At 36.9% G+C, this 23,930-nt stretch overlaps 1 protein-coding gene across 2 annotated transcripts in view; it reads left to right on the top strand.

Annotated features, from left to right (window-relative positions):
- Positions 1-23,930, top strand: part of Man1a2 (mannosidase alpha class 1A member 2) — a 132,985-nt gene that overhangs the window by 97,008 nt on the left and 12,047 nt on the right. For both annotated transcript variants that reach the window (XM_055628394.1, XM_055628400.1), the window contains exons 9-12: positions 4,371-4,486; positions 8,008-8,227; positions 14,611-14,783; positions 17,169-17,284. In XM_055628394.1, the coding sequence (XP_055484369.1) occupies positions 4,371-4,486; positions 8,008-8,227; positions 14,611-14,783; positions 17,169-17,284 (625 nt within the window). The remainder of the gene's footprint in view (positions 1-4,370; positions 4,487-8,007; positions 8,228-14,610; positions 14,784-17,168; positions 17,285-23,930) is intronic.

Raw genomic sequence — 23,930 nt, 5'->3', positions numbered from 1 at the left:
TTTATAACTCTTCTACTACACCCAGATGACCTATATTCAAAATCAAAATGAAAGTAAAGATGGAATGAGGAGTGTGTCTCCATTGGAGAAAGCCCTTTCCTATTATGTTTGAACCCTGAATTGCATCCCAAGTACATTAAAAAAAAAAAAAAATCTCTTTACCAGTAAACTCATTACTTCATTTTGTTTTACCTCTTTTTTTCTAATTTTAAGAAAGGCACTGTCCATTGTATTGCTCCTTTGGCCTGTGCTCCAGATACCATCTTCTTCTAGTTCTTGAAGTTTTTTTCTTTTTTTCCTGTTTCCCCAAATTTCATATGAACCTTTGACCTTTACAATTCCATTCTTATAGGAGTAAGTTCTGGCTTACTTCTTCTAAGTCTTTCTCAGTGAACTGTACCACCATGACACCAGAAGTAATCTCTTACATGGCTTTAGCCAAATAACAAACAATGCTAAAACTTTTTGGCTTAAAATTTATCATTTCCCTGGACCCTGACTAATGTGAGCCCCATTACTCAAAAGGGAGCTGGGAAGATTGGAGATAATCACCAAGATGAGGCAGAGGTTTAACAGTCCTATGTGAATCAAGAAATGTTAACATGTCAGAGACTGTCTCTTCCCCCCTTACTAGGAAACCCACGTGGAGACTGCGCTGTCTATGGGCTACATCTGGGCAGGGAGTCTAGGTCCTCTCTATGTATGGTGTTTGGTTGATGCATCAGTCTGCAGTGCTTCCTGGTTCCTGATTTTTTTGGCTTTGTTGTTCTTGTGTGGCTCCTGTACCCTCTGGTCTTTTTATATCCCCCTTCTTCCATAGGACTAACTCCCTGCGCTCTGTCTAAAGTTTGGCTGTCAGTCTCTGCATTTCTTCGATCCCCTGCTGGTTGGAGTCTTTTAGAGGATATCTGTGGTAGGCTCCAGTCCTGTTCCCTCTATTCTACTGCTTTCAATGTCCATCCTGTTTTCCCTTCTGAATGAGAATTAAGCATCTTCCCTAGTGTCCTCCTCCTTGCTTAGCTTCTTTAGGTGTATAGATTTTATTATGTCTATCCTATATTATATGCCTAATATTCACTTATAAGTGAGTATATACCGTCTGTGTCTTTCTGCTTCTGGGATACCTTACTCAGAATGAATTTTTTCTAGTTCTATCCATTTTCCTGCAAATTTCATGTTTCTTTGTTTTTAATAGCTGAGTAGTATTCCATTATGTAAATGTACCATAATTTCTGTATCCATTCTTCAGCTGAGGTACATCTAGGTTGTTTCCAGATTCTGGCTATTACGAATAAAGCTGCTATGAAAATAGCTGAGCAAATGTCTGACATAAATTCAGTTGCTTGCTGCTTAATCACTTCTCCCTGGTGGAGCAATGTAGCCAGCCTACAGAGGAAGAGGATCCAGACAGTCCCGATGGGACCTGATAGGCTAGGGTCAGACAGTAGGGAAGGAAGACTTCTCCTATCAGTGGACTAGGGAAGAGGGATAGAGAGGAGGAAGAGGGAGGGAGGTTGGGACTGGGAGGAGATGAGAAAGGGGACTACAACTGGGATACAAAGTGAATAAATTGTTAATAATAATAATAGAAATGTTGACATAACCACAAAATTGAGATTGTAAAATTGATAGTAATATTGTGCCATCATTTTTATCTGTCTGTATTAAAATTGTTCCTCTCCAGATGTAACACTGCTGTTTCTGTGCTTATTATTAAATAGCCCCCAGAGGACTTGCAGTTGCTCTCCACGCTCTCCATTACATACGCCCATTGAGACTCTTCTCTTCTACCCTTTCATTTCTGTATTGTTTCAGTATTTTATAAGTACCATACTTTTCTGCCTTTTATGATTATAAAATGTTAATGTTATTTTTTTAAAGCAAAAAGTGTGATTTACCGTATAAGCCCATCACAATTTGTCCATCGCCTCTTAAGTGTAAACATATTCTATATTGTAACCTATTAGAAATGTAGCTATAGATATATTCAGTCTAAAATTGAGTGAGCTATCATATAGCCTTGTCTTCTTCACCTGTCTTCTATGATGCTCTTTAGAGACTTTAGAGACTCAAGCAGAGGAACCTTCCTTCATATAGGTAGAAAACAAGAGAATGGTTCTTAGCAACATTAAATTAACAGATGCTAGTTACAGGTGATGGACATTTGGTATTTAAGCACTTAGAAAATGTCGTGAGAGAGGTCAGAGAAGTGGTTACCTTTAGGGATTGCACATGAAGTCCTTTAGGGTGCTGGGAATGTTCTGTATTTATAGCTGTGTGATTGTATTGGTGTGTATTGTATTAAAAATTCATCCATACATTTGCTTACGATTTCAAAAAAAATAAGTGAAAATGGTGTTTTTTATATGTGAATTATATGAACATTCATTGTATTACTTAACCTATAAATAATAGCCCTTTCACCCATTTGTTATTTTCTACAATAGAAGTTGATTTTGATTTACATGAAATTACATGTTCTCAGGTTAAAACTTAAGCTTTTTTACCCAGAAATAATCACTGTAGCAATTCTGTTCCGAGACTTCTTACCCTAACATTCTTTAATATATATCATTTTTAGCAATGTCAAACTATAAATATAATTCTGAGCCTGCTCGCTTTCCACACTAACAGTGTAAAAATACATACCCTTCGGTGTGAGAGTACAGACATGTTTGGTTGTTTTTAATTATCATGTACGGTGCTGTGCTATATTTATACTCAATTTATCAACTTCCCTAGATATTTCAGAATGTTTAACTTTTTACAAAAGGAAACAATTCTATAATGAATTTTTTGGGTTTTTCAGGTAATGTTATAGGGTAATTCCAGAAGGAGATTCAAATACTAAATTTTGGTATCTACTTCCAGTCCCAACAATTATGAACTATAATGTCATCATTGGATGACATATTGGATAATATGGCCTTATAAATGCTTGAGGAGGGCTGAGGATATAGCATAGTGGTAGAGTGCTTAGCAGCATGTACAAGGCCCTAGGTTCAGTCCTTAGCACCATGGATGGATGGATGGATGGATGGATGGATGGATGGATCACAGATAGATGATATAAAATTCTCTCTGCCTCTGTTTCTGTCTCTCTCAGCCACTCACTCACTTATTTGTTGGACTATCAAGATAACTCAGCAGCTAAGGGTACTTGCCATGAAGCCTGAGGACTGAAATTGATTCCTACGACCCACTTGGTGCAGGGAAAGAATACCTCCCATACACACATGCTGTGGTGTATATGTCCACTTACTCACACAAATAAATAAGAGTAATACAAAATCTAAAAGTATTCCTGGGGACTTGCTAGATAGTAGAATCTTGTTATTTCACTTGGTTTTTCTTAGATTACTGGAGTTTAATGCCATTTTTAGGTAATGACTAAGTTTGGGTTGTTTTTGTTGTTGGTAATTTTTGTGTCCCTTCATTTGGGTCATAAGTTAAAACTTGCCCTTTTTCACTTCTTTATTTTGTATTCAAGAGTATCTGCCTAGGAAAACCAGATGTATTCTTTATATTCTCTTCTGCTTTATTTAGAGTTTTATATTGTTAATAGTCCATAAATGTATCCTGTAAACTAAAAAGATAAATATGATCATGCCATTTCCTGCAACCAAATTGCAAGTTCTTACCGTAAAATGGTAAATAGCATCCACAATTTTCTGCAGTAGTACTGTCTAATTGGTTGGAGGATTTGCACATGGTAGGATTTTTTTTTTTATTTTTTTTTATTTTTTGTAGAGAAACAGTAGAAATGTTGTGATGAAATCCTGCAGTTTACAGCCAGACCTGTGGAAAGTGAGGGAGAGAGAGCTTACCTTAGGCACTTTAGTGTAGAAGTGTAAGTGATAGTTAATAGTATACCTGTGGGGGGGAAAATGTGTACTAATATGTGATCAGTAGTAATTAAGGGCAGAATTCAACAGCTAATTACATTAGAAAAATATATTACAAACTGAATCTTGCTTTTCAAATAGGACTTTACCACTAGATATTGTTGTATAGAGATGTTTAGGAGGAAGTGCCTTTTGTATCAAATATATATATGTGTCATAATGGCTTGTGTGCTTAAAGCCATTATTGTACAAAAGATAATTGTTTTACATCTGCAAAAGTCTGGCTGGAGTATGTACTATGTATTTAAGAAAAAGACTCATTGATGTTAAAATACCACATATGAGGAAAAAATGATTTTCTAGCCTGATTGTGTTATGTTCCTACTTGACTACTTTTTTAATATGTTGGAAGCAGGCATGCCACTGTGATTAATCTGTTAAATGATCTTTTGTTGAAAAATATTATTTTAACTGTCTTTATCTTCTTTTTTCCCCAACCATATTTTCCTTCCTTTTTTGCTACAGATCATACATCAGTTGGTGGACTGGGAGATAGTTTTTATGAATATTTACTGAAAGCATGGCTGATGTCAGATAAAACAGACCATGAGGCAAGAAAAATGTATGACGATGCTGTTGAGGTGATTATTGTTAGAATCTTTTCTTTTCTTATGTTGAGTATTAAATAGTGACTGGACAAACATAACCATTTTATTATAGATAACTAGGCATTGCATGTGCTATATATAAACATGTTCATTCACTGTACAGTTTGCTAGTATTTTAATAGAAAATTCTTACATTAAGTCTTATTTGTGACGTTTTAAAGAAAAGCTAAGAATTTAGTGAGTATATTTATGAAGTTTTGTTTTAATTACATTTTGTTAATTTCTCAGACTGAGAAAACTTCTGAATTCATCCTTCCTCATAAACTTTTCTTCTTTCAAGTGATGGCTTAAACCTACACATTAATAGTCTTTGAATAAACAGTTGTAATGGTGGCCACTTGTGTAGTGCTTTCCTTGTGGCAGGCTTTGTTCTAGCCCATTTACATAGATGATTCCATTGGATCATTGTCATCACTTTACACCTGAAGACCTTAAGCCACAATGGCAGTGGTCAGTTAGCTTGATGATGGTGAAAGAGCTCCTAAGTGAGAATCTGGAACTGAGCTGTTGGCCTACAGAGCTTATTTTATTTTATGTGCATTGATGTTTTACCTGTATATATGTGTGAATGTCTGTGTGAGGATGTCAAATTCCTTGGCACTGGAGTTAAGAGCTGTCATGTGGGTGCTGGGAATTGAACCAGGGTCCATTGGAAGAGCAGAGAGACTCTTAACTACTGAGCCATCTTTCCAACCTGACCTGTCGTCTTAACTAGTGAATTGTTGGAGTTGATTCTATAAAAATTTCTAGGAAACAATTATAAAATAGAAAAGTGTTACTCATTTAATAAGTTACTGACAGCTAGGTCATAGTGCTGCATGTTTTTAATACCAGCACTCTACAGAAGCAGTCGTTCTCTGTGAGTTTAAGGCCAGCCTGAGTTTACCAGCAAGTTCCAAGACAGCCTGGTCTACACAGAGAGACCATGTCTTAAAACAACAACAAAACAGTACTGACATTCTGACCTATTTTCAGCATTGTAGTTTTGTAATTTAAAAAGTTAAACTAAAGATCTTATTACCCTTTTTGTATCCTTTATCAGTATCTGACTTTCCACCATTGTTTTAAAGAGTGCTCTGGATGGAAGTGAATGTGAGATGCACCGTACTTTGCTCACTGTAGTCACTCATGAGTAAACATTTGATGAGGATTATGTTAACTGATAAATTGAATTAAAATTTAACTAGGAATCTAAACTTAATGTGATTTCTAAGACTTTTATGAAGTCTTAAATTTTGAAAAGCTGCAAAGTTTTATTTCTGCTATTAAATTTTAATTCTAGAAAATGATCTGAAAAGTTGTTATTGAAGATTTTTTCAATGTACTATATGTAAATGACTTTATATATTTGTTTCCATCCTGTACTTTAAGTTTAGAATGTGTTCCTACTGTTTTTTGAAAAATAATAATTGGTCAAATTTCATTGTAAAATAAAATCTCAAGTATACAGTTTTTGTACTAGCGTGGTTAAAAAAAACCAAAACCTTAAAATCCCTATCATCCCTATCATTTGTTATCAGCCACATTTCATTGCCATTGTCAGTTAGGTCAAATTATCTGAGAGCACCATCATTTATAAAATTATTTACTGAGTGCATGGTACATTATAACAGGCCTTATGTAACACAAGATGATAAAGGCATAATCCTCGCAATTCTGTAATTCATGCATTGTCACTACAGAGAATAGAAGGTGGATTTTTCCAGAGCTGGATGTTATTGAACATGTCAAAAAACAACCCATAATCAAAATGTGAATTAATCTTTGAAGAAGTACCTCTTATTTCAGAAAAGCATGGCTCTTCTCAGCAGAGTCTAAGGATACAGTCCAGAGGAAGAGCTCATAAAAAAAAAAAAATCTCACTATTAAAATGAAAAATGATGTTATAGTCTACTTTTTTTATATTCAGGTTTAGGGTAAAATATTTTCTTTGCTATCCCCATTATCTCTTTAGTAAAACTGGCATTCCAGGAGGGTAGCCTGTTCTAATGTTGTCTCCCTTCATCCATGACAAAACATTCAAAACAAATTACCTTACTTTAAGAAACCAATTTACTAAGGAGTTAAGGGATGTGTATATTAAATTTCAACTAGTTTTGAAAGCCTTACTGTGTGCAAGGTTTATTATGCTTTTTAAGATAGCTTTGCAAAGTGGCATAGTTACATGAAAAATTAAGAACAGTTTTAACCACTTACTGAAATCTCATTTTATCTTAATTTATTCAGTTTTCTGTTCAGTTTTTTGTTGTATGGAATAGAAAAGGAATTTGTAGAACCTTTTGGGTTATAACTTTTTAAGGTGATATTAGTCGATTAATTATATGAATCTCATTCAGCTCAAGAAGTCAAGCTATATGGGTAATACCATGCAAAAAGGTACTCGCAGGCCATGGCTCTCCTCTTCTGTTTTGTCTTATAGGAGTGTTTAGGGTTTCTAATCTATATACACTTTTATAACTCATTAAAAATTTACTTATAAAAGTTCCCAGTCATGATTTATGTTGGATGGGAGTTAGTATGATGTGGAAAGGATAGGAGCTCCACAAGGACCAAATATGTCTAGGCACAGGGGTCTTTTCTGAGACTAATACTCCACCAAGGACCATGTATGGATATGGATATAACCTAGAACCTCAGATGTAGCCCATGGTAGCTCAGTAACCAATTGGTTTCCCATAGTAAGGGGAACAGGGACTATTTCTGACAGGAATTCAATGGCAGGCTCTTTGACCTCCCCACCCCCCATGGGAGGAGCAGTTCTGCTAGGCCACAGAGGAGGACTTTGCAGCCAGTCCTGAAGATACCCGATAAAACAGGGTCAGATGAAAGGGGAGGAGGACCTCCCCAATCAGTGGACTTGGAAAGGAGCAGGGAGGAGATGAGGGAGGGAGGGTGGGATTGGGAGGGAATGAGGGAGCGGGATACAGCTGGGATACAGAGTTAATAAAATAGAAATAATAATAATAATAATAATAATAATAAAGTTCCCAGTTTGAGAAGGTTACTACTTTATAAAAATAAATCAAAATGCCAAGGTTTTCTGATGGCCAGAAATCCAGATAAATGACCAGACACTCATAGTTTGTGTTTTATGTCACTTCTGTTGCTATGACACTACCCTGACAGAAAGTACCATAGGGAAGAGAAGATTCATTTGACCATAGTCCTGTGTTACAGTCCTCATTGTGTCAGGTCAGGGACTTAAAGCCAAGAGCAGAAAGGGCCCTTCCCATCTGACACCTGTGTGCTTTTGCTCAGCCAGCTCTCCTCTCTTACACAGCTCAGGCCAGCCTGTGAAATGGTGCTGCCGAATTTAGAGTGGGGCCTTCTCGCCTCAATTAGCAATCCAGTTAACACCCCATAGACAAGATGTGGCCTCAGACTACCTGACCTGATAATACCTAAGACTATCTTTCTGGGTGATTCCCGGTTCTGTCAAATGACAGTTAAAACTAAAAAAGTCTGTGTCTAAAGCGTTTATCTTTTTCTTGTAGGCTATAGAAAAACATCTTATTAAGAAGTCCCGAGGGGGTCTTGTCTTTATTGGAGAATGGAAGAATGGACACTTGGAAAGGAAGATGGGTCATTTGGCCTGCTTTGCTGGGGGAATGTTTGCACTTGGAGCAGATGGTTCCAGAAAAGACAAAGCTGGTCACTATTTAGAACTAGGGGCAGAAATTGCACGAACATGTCACGAGTCATACGATAGAACTGGTAAGAATATTAATAAGGCTAATGACATAATCTAAAATAACCTCTAAGTTAAACATGTTTCCACAAATTAGGAGGAAAGTATACTTGTTCAGTTTACCCAAAATACTGCACACTAAAATAGCAAATAATTTTTCTTAGCTTTTATTTTAATTCCAGGATATGTTTTCAGGATCATTTTTAAAAACTTTGAATTCTGGGAAGATTTTTTTGTTTTGTTTTGTTTTTTAATATTTAGAAAATAATTGTTGTAAGGACAAAGGGTAAAAGATTTGTATAGAGCAATAGTACTTATTTTTTAATAAAAATCCAGAACTATTAGTTTCTATCACCATGCCTATTCTCTTTAGAAAATAAAAGGAACCAAAAAGTAATTTTTATATGTTTGCCTAAGAAAATCTTCTGGCATTGCTCTGGGGAAATATATAATATTTTCTGATCCTCTGTGTTTTAGAGATTGAAATGTTTTTTTATTGTTGACAAAAATTAGTTCAAAACACAGATAAGGTAGTGCATGCGTCAACCGATAGATGTTCAGCATATATAGAAGGTACAGTGATGAAACGGGGGCTTCAGAGCCCTGGGTTAGACCTGCAACTTACTTGGGCTTTAAAAACATGTCTTTCTTTGTGAAATAGTGACCTGGAAGCCTAGCAACGTGTAATTTCTGTTTGTGGTTTCAGAAGTTGCATTGTTGCTTTTCTACAGTAACTGAATTTCTGTTTCAGAGTTAATTAAGTACTGTGACACAATTAAATGGCTTGAAATGTGTCTTCATTCACAAGTTTATTGACTTATTTTTATATAGTAAGGAATGGAATTTCAGATGAAATTGACCCTTCAATTCTCTCATTGTCCAAACTCTAGTGGTTTCACTTTGTAAAAAATGTCAGTGAAAAGAATAGTGACAGATATTATTTCAGTGTTATTTAATGTTGGTATGAAGACAAATTTAGTCATCTGACTTAAAAATAAAACTATCACAGTGATGCTATGTAGTGTCAGTTATATGCTTACATGTAGTTAACAGCTGAGTGAAATTCCATTGTGCATCCTGCCACATTTATGTTTCTCATTCAGCTTTTTCATTATGAGTGTGAGAGGACAGCAGTGAACATGGATGTATAAATATCCTATAGTATGATACAGAATCCTCTGGGTGTACTGGGACGGGTATGGCTGGCTCATAGAGCAGTTCTGCTTTTCTTTATTTTGAGGAGCCACCTGTGCATGGTTAGTTTTAATTAGCAGTTTGACACAACCTGGAATCACATGGAGAAGTCTCAGTGAAGACTTACCTAGATTAAGTTGGCCTGTGGGCATGTCTTTGAAAGATTGTCTTGACATGCCAAGACCTGTCGTACAAGTGGGCAGCACCCTTCACTGGGTTTGAGTCCTGGATTGTATAAAAGAGGAGAAAGTAAGTTGAATACAAGCATGCATAGGTTAATTTGTTGTGCTCAGGTGTTGACTGTGATGGACTGTCATATAGAATTATGAGCTCTAAAATAACCCTTTCCTAAATTGTATTTGTTAGGGTGTTTGATCACAGCAACAGGAAATGAAATTTCCATACTGATTTCCATAATGACTTAGCTGGTTTAGACTCTCACCAGCAGTGTTAAGGGTTCTTTTTCCCCACATCCTCCTTATTCTTCCCGTCCTCTCTCCTCTCTTCCCCTTCCCTCATTTCCTTTTCCTTTTCTTTCCTTTCTTTCATTTCATTTTCCTTTCTTCCCTTCCTGTTTTGTTTTTTTTTTTTTTTTTTTGAGATTGTCATTTAATTACATTTCTCCCTTCTCTTTCCTTCCTCCATACCCTCACATATACCCCTCCCAACTCTCCTTCAAAATCATGGCCTCTTTTATCAATTGTTAATTGCATATACATATGTATTTTTATATTATAAAACTTGTTCAATCCACATAATGTGACTTATATATGTGTTTTCAGGCCTGACCACTTGGCACTGGACAACAAATTAGTGTAATCTTCTCTGAGGAGGGCCATGGCTCCTGCTTTTTGCTTTATTTATTTGCCTGTTGTTCTTTGTGTAGGCTTGAGGCGTCCCAGTTGAAACACAATCTCACAGGAAATTCTCTTCTTCTGACTCTTACAGGCTTTCTGCCTCTTCTTCTTCAGTGTTCCTTGAGCCTTAGGTGTGGGAGTGTTTTGTAGATGTATCCATTGGGACTGGGCTCCACAGCTCTGCATTTTGATGGCTGTGGTTTTCTGTAGTGGTCACTGTATGTTGCAAAAAAAAAAAAAAAAAAGTTTTCTTGATGAGAAGTGAAGAATTTACACTTGCCTGTAGGTATAAGGACAGGTGTGTATAGGTTATTGTTAGTGACTGTACTGGTTTAGTAAATTCTAGGGTTGTAGATTCTCCTCCAGTAACCATGACTTTGATAGCATGAAGTAGTTGTCTAGGATTCCAGTACCAGGCATGGTACCCTCTTGTTGAGTGGATCTTAGATCCAGTTGGAGAGCATTTAGTTATGGCCAGGGTATTCGTGCCACACCATCCCAACTGTTACTGTAGTACCATACTGATTGTGTTTTCTTAATCATTGTTATCCTGGCTAAGGTGAGATAGAAACCCAAAGTGATTTTAATTTGTGTTTCCTTAATAGCTAAAGATATTGAACATTTAAAAAAAAAATATGAGGCCATTTGTTGTTTGTTTGTTTGTTTGTTTTGTCTTTTGGGGGTGTCTGTTCATTTTATTAGCCTGTTTATCAATTAACAGTTTTATAGTTTGGGTATTTTTATATATGCTAATTATCAGCCCCCTTTCTGAAATATAACTGGTAGAGATTTCTCTCTCAGAGACTTTTCTGTAGGCTATGTGCTGTACTAATGGTTTGCCTTGCTGTGCAGAAACTTCTTAGTTTCATGTAATCCCATTTGATACCTCTCGGAACTATCTCCTTTGCTATTCAGAAAGTTCTTGATTATGTACCTATAACTTCATATATATCCCCTGCTTTTCCTTTAGCAGTTTCAGAGATTCAGGTTTCAAGTAAACACCTTTGATCTTTTAGGGGGAGTAAAAGTTCTTTTTTCTCTAGGTAGACATCCAATTATGCTGAAGTTTTCAGGAAAATGGATGGATCCTAGAAAGTGAGGTGACCCAGTCTTAGAAATACAGAACTCACATGCAGAACTCATATGTAGATCTAACTTTTAATGTTTGCGTGTATATAAATAAGGAATTGTAGAGTAGGTAAGACTCAAATTAGATAGGAGACAGGAGAGGAACAGGAGGGATTCAGGGATGGGTCACACTATCAAATGTCATATGTCATGTGACATTTGTAACATGAAAGTGGGAAGGAGGCTACTGAGAGTAGGAGGGCACTTTGTGGGGGATAAGAAGAGGGGATAGAGAAGTATGGGAGGGAAACAAAGAGAAATTTTGTTTGAAATGCCTTAATGGAACCTATTTTTTGTAAGCTAATAAGTGTAAAAAGTGAAACTAAAATTAGTGAAACATTGAAGAGTAAAATAGATGTTTACTGATAAGTAATTGAGCTTTTGTCATGAAGATTTTGGCCATAAATGGTAAATCTAAAACACCAAATTTATAATAGCAAATATATTAAAAATAACACATGTCATAGTTACTAGAGCTATTTATTCCATTAAACATGGGGCATCTTAATTGCTGAGTGCTCTGTAAGCTGTCATAGGGTAAAGTGTCAACAAGATAAAGCCTTGGCCTTTGAGATATTAGTAGAATTCCAAAGAAATAAAAGACCCTTTGTATTCCTGACTCTTGATGGTACTGTTAAGCAATCTGTGGTTCCTTAATTGTCAGTTTTACATAGCAAGTTCAATCTGCCACCTTCTTTGTCATGGTATCCCCAAAAGCTGTTAGATTTGTGCCTTGTGCTTTTAAATCTTTCGCCAAATTTACTTGCCTTTGTTCTCAGCTTAGATCCTTGGATTGTTAAGTACAGTCCTAGTTTTCTTATCTTCCCAGCTGATTACTCTATTCTCTGCTGGTTTTTTCTCATGGCCTTCTTATAAGTTTTTGGCCACCATATTAAAAGAAAAATCCATCTCCTCTTTAGTAGCTCTTTCTGCTAATTCATAATATAATTATTGACTTGAGAGTTTGTTTCACTTTCACTCATTTTTGTATTATGATTAAAATTAAGTCAAAATTTAATCATCTTCATTTATTTCACCATGTGGTGAACATAGCCAGATTTAATGTTTATCTGGGTTTACGGGAAGCATTACTGAAGCTGTCATGAGATGAACCCTGCTTTAGTTAGTAGTTTAAGCATGAGGTCCACATGGAACACTAGATTATTAGTTGGTTGGTACATTGTTTCAGTTTATTCTAAACATGATTTGGCCAAAAGATTGGGTAGAATATCTACATAGTTTTAGGCTTGACCTTTTTATTAATAAGGCTTTATAGGAAAAATAACCAGATTTTTTCTTTATGCTTGTGTGAAGTTATGCATGACTACAAGATACTTCCTTCTAGCTCTGGTGTGTTATCATTGTAATTGTGAACATTGTTAGCAAAAGTAACAATCTTCATCTGATCACCTCTTAGTGCTAACAGTTTCAAAGTAACACCTTTCATTATGGCATTTTCACTCTTTGTTTCAGTAGGCCCTCCCCACACATACTTTTATCCCTTCTACCTCTAGCTATCTCTTTCCCACTTAGGTGTCTCATACTTATTACCCTCCCTATAAGACCCATGTAAAAGCATACATACATCTGTCCAGCTGTCTATATAGAAACAGATATAAATTCAAAGCTGGGATCTGCACATCAGAACAAATATTTGTGGTATTTGTCTTTCTGAGTCTGGGATTCCTCGCTGATACTGTAATTTCCAGATGCATCCATTTTCCTAAAACTTTTGTTTTTCTTTAGAAGAAGGGAAAACACAAAAAATCTAAACCAAATAACCTACCTCTGGGTTACTTTATCCCAGTGCTTATGATGGTGGACTTTAAAAAATTATTCTTGTTTATTCTTGACAGTCTCATTATGTACCACGGGTATCCTTGAATTCAGTCTGTTTCAGATAATACCAGAAGTTACTAGCAAGAGTAGTCAAACAAGAAAAAGAATCAAAAGACACTCAGGTCAGCAAAAAAGAAGGAAAATTACCCCAAGTCCTACGTGACATGATTGTGTATGTAGGGAACCTAATAAAAGTTACACTTGCGCACGCACATACGTGCATGCATACGCACAAAACCCCGTTAGAGTGAATTCAGTTAGTGGTGGGTACAAGTCAGCGTGCAAAAACCAGTTGCATTTGTTCACACTAAAGCAGTCTACTGGAGAGAGAAATGAAGAGAAGAACCCTTAGCCAGGTAGGGGTGGCACACGCCTTTAATCCTAGCACTTGGGAGGCAGAGTCAGGTGGATCTTCATGAGTTAAAGGCCACCTGGTCTACAAAGTGAATTCCAGTATAATCAGAGCTACACAGAAAATCCTGTCTCGAAAAACCAAAAAAGAAAAGAAAAGAACTCTGTTTCCAATAACATCAAAATGATAAAATAATCAGGGCTGAAAAGATAGCTCTGTGGTAATGCTTGCTGTACAGATTCGAGGTTCAGAGTTCCTAGCACCCACATAAAGCCAGGGCTGAGCCTGAATTTTTCTTTAACCCCAGCACTGACAGGTAGAGACAGGAGGATGGCTGGAGCTTTCTAGCTACAAGCCTAGCTGAAAAATTGCAACCTCTAGATTCAGCAGGAGACTCTGCTTCAAAGGAACAAGGCAGAGGATGCTCAGTGCTGCCCTCCCTTGGCCTCCACATGCAGTGTGTGCACACTCACACTTGTGTGTACACTCCCTATACACCCACGAGTAATAATTGGATTGAATAATGATTGGATTGAACCAAAGAGAGGAAGAGTGTATGCTGAAAATTACAAAATATTGATGAAGTAATTGGAAATATACATAAAAGGATGGATAGTATCTGTGTTCATGGATTGTATGTGATAGTTACCTTTGCTTCAGAGGTACCACTTAGCTCTTAATAGAGTCAGAGCTAGCAGCATATCGGTGTATATTCCTCTAAGATGATAGAAATGTTTGTAATTGTGTTAGAAGAAAACTAAATGAAGTTATTTTGAAACTTTTTTTTTTTTTTGGTAAAACAATAACAATAAAAATAACCAGAATTACTTCTGGGCTAGAATGTAGCTTAGTCTAGTATATGTGGGAGGTTCTGGGTTTGGTCTTTAATACCAAAACAAATAAATAAAAATTAAAACAATAGGAAGAAAAAAAAAAACCCCAAAAGATAAAGATTATTTCCTACCTCTTCCTTTCAGAAAGAAGAGTGTTTCTTAAAGCACACATTGTTGATGTGGCCTTTTTTTTTGACATGTTACAGCATTAAAACTAGGTCCTGAGTCATTCAAGTTTGATGGTGCAGTGGAAGCCGTGGCCGTGCGGCAAGCTGAAAAGTATTACATCCTTCGTCCAGAAGTAATTGAAACCTATTGGTATCTGTGGCGATTCACCCATGACCCAAGATACCGGCAGTGGGGCTGGGAGGCAGCACTGGTAAGTACACCAGTTTTTCCTTTGTCTGTGCTGATGGGCGGTGCTGCCCTTGTACCATGTGTCCTCACCCCAGTTACTTGATTTTGATAACTGTACCCCTTCATTTCTCTGGAGAAGAAACTGTTCTCATATGTTTCTAAAGCAGTAGAACCTAACCTTAGAGCCTTACCGCCTTAGAGCCTTACACTGTTTGCTCTCGAGCATTATTTTGATGAAAGTATGTACTTGCAATTCTAAGATCTCTAGGATCTATTTAAATGGCAATTTCAGTAGTGTTACAAAATAAGCAATATTTTTTTATAATGTCTTTTTAATGTTTAACCACTGGAAAAAAGAAACATTGTTTTATTATCCAAGGTTTATAGCCTGGGCAGATGATTCTTTTTTGTTTTATCTTGTGTTCTGATTACTGTATGGATCAGTAAATTGTTTATGAAAATAGATTAAGAGACAAAATGTGGTGTGCACTCATACAAGCCAATGTGTATGTATGTGTGTGTTCAGAAGCAGAACTTTGTTATCATTAGTAAGTGAAGTAAGCAATCTGTTTATTCTTAAATAGTAGACATTCACAGTGAGTGTGGTGTTGTGTGTGTATAATCCTAACCCTCAGGAGACTAAGGTAGGGGCTGTCCTAAGTATGAGACCAGACTGAGCTGCCAAGTGAGCCTGAAGCCTGCCTGGGCTTAAACTGGTCTGATATGATGATGAGCTAGTCTTTAAAACAAAAACATTTATTATCTGTGTGTATCCCAGAGTGTGAGTGTCCGTGGAGGCCAGAAGAGGTTGTTGGATCCTCTGGAACTGGAATTACATGTGTTTGTGTGACCGACCCCTGATGTGGGTGCTGGGAACCAAACCTAGGTCCTATACAAGAGCAGCAAATGCTCTGACCTGAGCCATCTCTGCAGCCAATGATTTGTTTTTCACATGATTGTTAGGAAGAATAGGACATTTAAATTGCTTTTATCAAAGTACCTGGCCTCAGTAAGGCTTTGAAACACAGCAACAACAAATAGAGCTCTAAAAAGAACTTGGTTAAGTTCTTTTCATTGTTAACTAGCTTTCCATCAGAAGTGAAGGCCAGATGGTAGCAAGAGTAGAAACAAGCAGCAGCAGCAGTTACAAGTGAAGTGCTGTGCCTTCCTTCATTGCAGAGTGGTAAAAGAAAGCCCCAAGTCCTCTTAGCTTTCCCTGAATGGCCTAGTTCTGAAGTGTGCTACATTTACACCAGCAAGATGCTTGGTGGCTTTGACTTTAAAGTAGATTTGTAAATAGATTGTTTTTCATTTAATGCATTGATTTGTGCATGTTCAAGGACACAAATGGAAATATAAAGTAAGAATTTTAAATTTGAGCCAGGCATTAGAACACAGTAGTTAACACAAAACAAATTGCTCAGCTCAATTTCTTCGTCTGAAAAGTGGAGCTGTTAACCTCCTAGGGTTATGAATTTTAAATGCCTGTGCATATGAAACTCCTAGAATAGCCTTCAGCAGATTGTTCACTCTCAAGTAGTCGCCATTGTCACGTAGGCACGTAGGTGTGCACTTCCTGCTACTTCTCAGCGCCTATGGTGCCTAACTAATAAGATTGTGGAAATACAGTGACTCAGAATAGAGTATGGTTACAATAAATGTCACTTATTACCACTACTGTATAAATCTCCTAAATAATACATTTTAAAGGATGTTGTGAATTAGTATTTAGTCTTGGAAATGATCACATTGAAAGTGTGTGTGTGCACATCCAAGTGTATGGGGAGTTCAGAATACAACTTTATGATCCACTTGTGCCTTCCACCTTTTAAAATAGGGTCTCTCATTGGCCTGGGATTTCACCAGGTAGGCCGGGCCAGCCAGCCAGGCTACCATGCTCCAGGGATCCACCTTTATTTGCCCCTGGTCATAATCATTGCTGGAATTACAGACAGGTGTCGCTGTGCTCTGCCTTTTTACATGGGTTCTGGGGAACTGAATTCAGATCCTCAGTTTTCAAGACAAGTGCTTTTTGAGGCATTTCTCCCATGCGTAATCACAAGCTTATTTCTGTCTTGATTTGTGCCAGACAGCTCCTTAATTCAGAAAGAATGGGTCAAAGTTGACATTTAAGTCAGGAAAATATAAGCTGTTGTAATGAGAGTATAGTGTTACCAGTTACAAAATGCCAAGTTTTCCTACAGATTTATATTAGTTTTTGTTTTTGGAAGAGATAGGGTTTCACTGTGCAGCTCTAGCTATTCTAGAACTCACGGCTGGCTTTGAACTCACAGATATCCATCTATCTGCCTTCTGAGGGCTATGAAATTTTGAGTAGAGTCTTTTGACGTGTCCTTCAGAATTGAAATTCCACAGAATTATTTGTCTTCTCTGCTCTCCTTTACAGGCTATTGAGAAGTATTGCCGAGTCAGTGGTGGGTTTTCTGGAGTCAAGGATGTGTACTCCCCTACTCCTACGCATGATGACGTGCAGCAGAGCTTCTTTCTTGCTGAAACATTAAAGTAAGTATGTACTCAAATGTTTTAAATCAGCTTATTTTAAGTGGTATATGAAAGTAAAAACTGTTCCTATTACTGAGGCAATATATAATGTTGCCATATAGGTATAGAGTAATGTTTAAATCAAATTAATTATATCTGTCACCTCAAATAGTTAGTTCTGTATGGTGACTTTTAAAAGTCTGTCTTTTTGAAATGTAGTGTTATTTGTAATCACCCTTCTCTACAATAGCACACCAGAACTACCTCTTCCCGTGTGACTGTAATATAGTACTCATTGATCCATGGTGACGTCTTCTCACTAGGCGCTGCTTGCTGATGTCCTAATCTTAAGCAGCAGCTTTTTTACATTCCACATGCAAATGTTATCATACTTTGTGCCTGGAGTCTTTTGCTGGCATAATTTTTAGATCTACTCAGGCTGATAGAAATGGTATATTTTCATCATTTTTAATGGATGAATAATACTCCAGTGTAGATACGTGCCACATTTTCCTTATCCATTCATTAACATTTGGTAAAGTAGTGTTGCCATATGATTGCTAGATAATTAAATTGTGACTATATATTACATTGTACTATGCTTTATTGCAAATATTTTATGTAGGTGGATTGGTAAATATCAAGCCATATCTGAAGAATGACTGTAAGGTGTAACCATTTTGTCAAATAAATGTTCAGTTGTGATGGTACTAAATGCTAATGTGGCCACCATCAACCATTCTTCCCACAAGGTTTTGTACAAAGATACATATAGAGGGGAAACTGGGGAAGGAAAAAAGACAATTTGGGGCTTATGTTCAAAAGCCCAGGTAGAGCTCTGTTAGGCCTGGGGGAAGATGGAGACATCAGTGACATATGTATGCTTTCTTAAAAGCATACAAAGCAAGTATATCTTCATATCAGTAGTAACTGAACTTCATGTTTGTTTCCTGTGTCTAACACAGGGTGACTTATAAATGCATCATTTGCTTAGCAAATATTTACTGCCCATTACCACTCAGATCACTTGGGAATGTATTAGCAACCCAAAGAACAATTATCCTGCTGCACTCTGATAGAAATACAGTTTATTTATGTCTGCCCAGCTGGACCTCTCACTCTAATATAAATATAGTTCATTTATGTCTGGTATGTTACAACTGAAAAGTATACATCTTAAAGTGAGTTATCCTAAAGATCCATATTAAGCTCTTCTTTTATGAAGACTAGCCTTAATGTTTCTCAATCTTTTAGTTTCTAAGTTAGTGTTATTTCTGTTTTTTTCTTTTGATATATCAGTACTCTGTGTGCTTCTATTTTCTTGTTGTTTCATTTTACTCCTTCCTTTCCATATCTGCAACTGACCCTGTTCAAGACCCTGATAATTGTGGGTTTAGGACATCTACCCTGCTCCTGAGTTTCCCACCTCCCGGCCTTCCTTGTTCTCCTGTATCCTGTCTGGTTAGGCTTGTATCTGTATCAAATAGCTAAGAGCACTGGATCATAAGACAGAGTGACAGCTTTGGTTATTCAGTGCTACATCCTAGCTAAATGAACATGTCACAGAAAGTTTCTGTGCTTTCTCTGTAAAGCTGTGGAATTTGACTGAGTTTGCAGTAGATCTTCTCTTTCTCTTCCTCCTACATACACACTGCAACACACACACTGGGGATGAAACCCAGGGTCTTCCCAGTACAGACTTGGCACAACCCTGTTCTGTACCTCAGCCTCTTGCCACTTGTTTCTCTTGCTATCCCGTCACCTCTCACCTCTCATCTCTGTCTATCTCTGCATCTCCATATACACACATTCACATATTTTCCACATTTAAACTGTTTACTGGATAATTTGAGAGTTAGTTACCAGCATTTGTTGTTTCAGCATGGCTTTCAAGAAAGGGGTTGATTTGGATGGGGGGGGGGAGTGGGGAGAAACTAGGAAGAATGGTGGGAGGGGAAACATAATCAGGATATATTATATGAGGAAAAAAATGTTTTCAGTAAAAGGGAAATTTCTTTAAATAGGAAAGGGGTATTATTCTACATGTTCACAATTCAGTTTTCATACTCAGAAACTTTTTTTATTATGTACATTGGTGTTTTGAGTGCATTCCTGTCTATGTGAGAGTGTTGGATCCCCTGGAACAGGAGTTACAGACAGTTGTGAGCTGCCATGTGGGTGCTGCGAATTGAACCTGAGTCCTCTGAAAGAGCAGCCAGTGCTCTTAACCGCTGAGCCATCTCTCTAGCCTCCATACTCCGAAACTTTAACGTTCGTACAGTTCTGTGGTGTGACATCTATCCCATTTGAATTTTTTTAATTTTTTCAAAATGTATTTCAGTTTTTCTTTTTATAATTCCAGTTCAAGTTCAAGATCCAGTATTGGAGCCTTTATTGTATTTGATTGTCATATCTCCTTTATTACCTTTAAAGGAGGGAAAAAAGCTTATAAGACAAATTTTAGTCTTTCGCAAAATTAGCATTTTTTAAGTATTTGAATTAGTTTCAATGAAGAATATCTCTCAATTATATTCCAGGTTGTTTTCTATTGGTTGGGTTTCTCTAAAGCATTTTTGGATTAATATTATAAATGAGTATGTTCCTCATCCTGCTCTGTGAAGAGGCACATGATATCAATTCATTTGTTAATGGTGACTTTGGGTTAGCTCATAGATCAGATTGATCCTAATTATGTGTGATGATATGCCTAAATCAAATGTGACTATAGAGACAGTAAAAGGTGGAAGTCCAAAAGTCCTAGATTTTCACCATCATGTAGTTTCCGTTAATGCTTCTCAGAAACTACAATGGTGTTACCTCTTTTAGCTTCATCTCTCTCTTTTTTAACTTATCCATTCCATCCTTAAACCAGTTTACTTTGCATTCAGACATTTTCATACATGAAGTGTGTAGTTTTGCCTCTCGTTGTCTGTTTCTGTATTTCACTACTGGCAGGAATGTCTTTGCCCTGTCTGTTAGTGTTTCTTTCCTCCTTAACTTCAGTTTTCCCCATGTTACCTGTTGATGACTGGCTCATTATAACCATGTCTCCAGTACCTCAGCAGGGAGACCATGAACATTTAGCATGTGACTTAGGAGCACAAATAGATGGCATTGTGCTTCTTTACCTCCAGTATGTATATGGACCACCACCAGTACACCAGCAGTAGTCTGGTAACCAGCCATTTATATTCACTTTCAGAAAGTCATACTTGTGTATCAGTAAAATCTAAAAAGGTCAAATAAGAGTAAAAATAGAAATAGCAATATTAAAACACTAGCTCAGAGAGTTATCAACACTGAACTACTGAGTTGAGCTCAGCATTGAGCTTCCCGGAAGCTGAAGCAAGAAGTAATCGTCCTATAAAGATCATTCTCCACCCTGGAGGTTGAGAGCATGTTACTTTGACAAATGAAATAAAATGTGTTTGTGCTGCTAATTATGACTTAAAGTGCATGACTCATTACCATATATTGAATCAATGAATAACTCTATGAAAATGCCCTTTTCAAAAGCTAAAGACAGTTGAACATGGTCAGTTCCATGTTTTTCAACTGTGTGTATATAATGGTAAGTATCCTCAGGTAGTGTTGCTAGAAGCTACTATGGTCTTTCATCTCTTTTAGCTTCATCTCTTATCCGTTTACTTGTCCTTAAACCAATCTAATCTATATCCAGACATTTCTTTTCTTTTTGGTTTTCCAAGACAGGGGTTTTTTTTGTTTTGTTTTGTTTTTTTCTGTCTAACTTTAGCTGTCCGGGAACTTGGTCTGTAGACCAGGCTGGTCTTGAACTTATAAAGACTGCCTGCCTCAGCTTTGCTAGTGCTGGGATTAAAGATGTGCACCAACACTATCCAAGTTAAATTCAGACATTTTTATACATGGTGTATGTAGTTGACACACATAAAAGGCACAAAAGTCAATGATACAGCCACTATAAAAACTGATGGCATAATGTTAAGATTAGGTGAAAGTTCTGTGGAGATCAAAATTAGCAGTTTTCATACTTTACAGAGGATTGCAGGTTAGAATGGCTGCTTAACTTCTCAAATGATAATTAATTCAAACAGACTTTTGTCAGAAATTGAGAAGCATTGAGGATTGTTTCTGTCAGGTTGTTGTTTTGGTGTGGATTCATTAAAGACTAGCAGTTGGTGTATATTAACTACTAGAGATGGTAACTGACATAACAGTGGTATAGTTAAAGCAAAGTAATGTTCTTGAGCTGAATTTAGGGCTATTTTACCTTGTTATAGTTTTCCATGGGAACTAGCCTGTGAATTAGCTCTTGCTATGGCTTTCTTTTTTTTCTTTTTTCTTTTCTTTTTTTTTTTTTTTAATTCAAAGGACTCTGTACTGTTTTTAGTTTTGGCTTTGTTTTCTTTTGTAGTTCGTACATTATTATGTGTGTTGATGGTTTAACAAAATACTATATGATGAGGAAAGTCAGAAGTAGATCCTTTAACACTTCTTAAAATTCTTGTACTCTGAAGTAAAACACATGCAATATGTTAACAAATCACAAATATATTAAGTTTATAAAAGAGCCATTAACAAAATTCTAGTCTTTTAGCAAAATAATAATAATAATAATAATTGCTTTATTTAGAAAAGATGAAGGAGACATAATGGCGGTGGTAGTATTTGAACCAGAGTTGATGCTGCAATAGGATGAATTAGTACGTGGAAGAACAGCCACAAAACTGACGGTAAAATATCACACTGGGGCTGCGAGCTCTGGCATTGAGTGATTCAGTGCAGGGAGATTCGGTAGGAAGGGAAAATAAAAGATAGTGTAAATGTTTCCAAAGTGAGTAATTATGGGGATTGTGATAGGAGTTTAAGAAGAAATACATTTTCAGAAAAAAAGTAATTTTAATAAATATTTTGAAGGGGCAGTTCAAAGGATAAGTTTTCAAAGACTGAGTACGAAGTAGTAAAGAAGGCATCTTTGTAATCCCTTGGAGTTGCCTCTACCTAACAACAATGTTCAGTTTGCAGACTGAATACAATTTATTTATTTATAGTTTTGTGGAAGCCATTAAGATGACTGTAGAGCACTGGTCAGATAGTAGAGGGCAAAAACACTTCTGTCAGCAGGTAGTTTAAACGGTAGAACAAGCAGAGAAAGCGAAGTACCTGTGTCAGGGGGAGTTAATTTAAACAAGCCGCTAAACTGTAAAATGCTGGGCACCTTTAAAAACTGGAGTCTGAGAGTTGGGGTGTGGGACGTATTAGACTCTGACTTTTATTTCTGTCCTGCCTCATCTCTATCCTAAATGAAAGGAGGTTTCTTACAAGAGGAGCTTCAGCCATAGAGGCTGTGGACTTGGAGTAGCAAGCACTGCTAAAAGTAGACAGAGGGCTGAAAGTCTTCCTTTTGGGCAAGTTGATTAGCTCACAAGAAAGAACAGGACTGGATATTGACACATGAGATTCCTTATAAGGACAAAATAACCATTCCTCACCTACTAACCAGTGGCAAAGCCCTAGTAAATACCAGCCTTTCAGAGCCTTGCATGTAAGTGTTAACCAGCAGTGTTGGCTTAGGAATGTTTGTCATATTGTAAGATCTGTAGCATACGTACGTGTGTGTGCGCGTGTGCACGCTTGAGAGATTCTTCAAGTAGAGTGCTCACACATAAATATGACATAAATCTATCACCCTGCTGGGTTCTTCTAATTGCAAGAAAGCCACAGCTTCTTGGGTAGAGGTTTTTTTTTTTTTAATCTCTAGGAATTGCCTGTGGGTTTTAGTAAAATGGCAGCTGATAAAAAGCCTCACAAGCTGAAAGAACCAAGGAGCCCACACTGTTGGAAGCAGCTCTCTAGCAAAAGCTAGATAGTATCTCCTTTAAAGTCTCTGCCCTTTAAACGGTTACTCCCTGCTGGGGGCCATTGCTGCCGCTTCGATACTCTTGAATTAGATTTGCACTCTAGGTTTGTTCTTAAATCTAAATCATCAAAGAATAGAAAAGATGTAATATAAAATATGAAACAGTTCCTCAAACAAGTGCTTATTAAGTGCCTGGTCTATATTGGCTGTTGTTTCCATATGTCAATGTGTGTCAGTAAGTACCATGGAGAATAATCTTATAGTAATTTACATCCAGAACATCCTCTCCATTCTCCCTAACTTGGACTTAATGTTTTCATACCCTGCTTGTGAAGACATGACATTTGTATCCTCTGTACTCATAATTTGCTTTCTACCCCTGCTTTGTCTTCATTGTGGTGTTGCTTCCTAATAGAGGTGTGTGTGTTATCTGCTTCTACCAGCAGAATTAAGTTTTGTAACTAAAGGGTCTCTTTTAACACCCTACCACATGCCACTCAGTAAATGAGTGTTGAGTCTGTTAAGCCTTTGCTCTGTTGTGTGAGGTGGGAGTTGAATGTTTGCATCTCTGATCACTTACATAAATTTTAGTTGTGTGGTTTTATTATTTCCAATTATACTCTAAAGACATTTTCTGTTATTCTGTATCCAATTTTAAGTTGTTCCACACCCCCCTTTTTTTCTCTCTAGTACGTGACTTCTAACATAACTTTTTTTTTTCAAGACAGGGTTTCTCTGTGTAGCCCAGGCTGACCTCCAACTCAGAAATTTGCCTGCCTCTGCCTCCCGAGTATCACCACTGCCCAGCATAACATAATTTTAAAAACA

This window comes from Psammomys obesus, unplaced genomic scaffold (assembly GCF_907164565.1).
Source record: "Psammomys obesus unplaced genomic scaffold, mPsaObe1.curated_primary_1811, whole genome shotgun sequence".
In the NCBI taxonomy this organism is placed as follows: Eukaryota; Metazoa; Chordata; class Mammalia; order Rodentia; family Muridae; genus Psammomys; species Psammomys obesus.
Note: the sequence above shows the minus strand (reverse complement) of the source record. Positions and strands in the feature narration are given on the sequence as shown.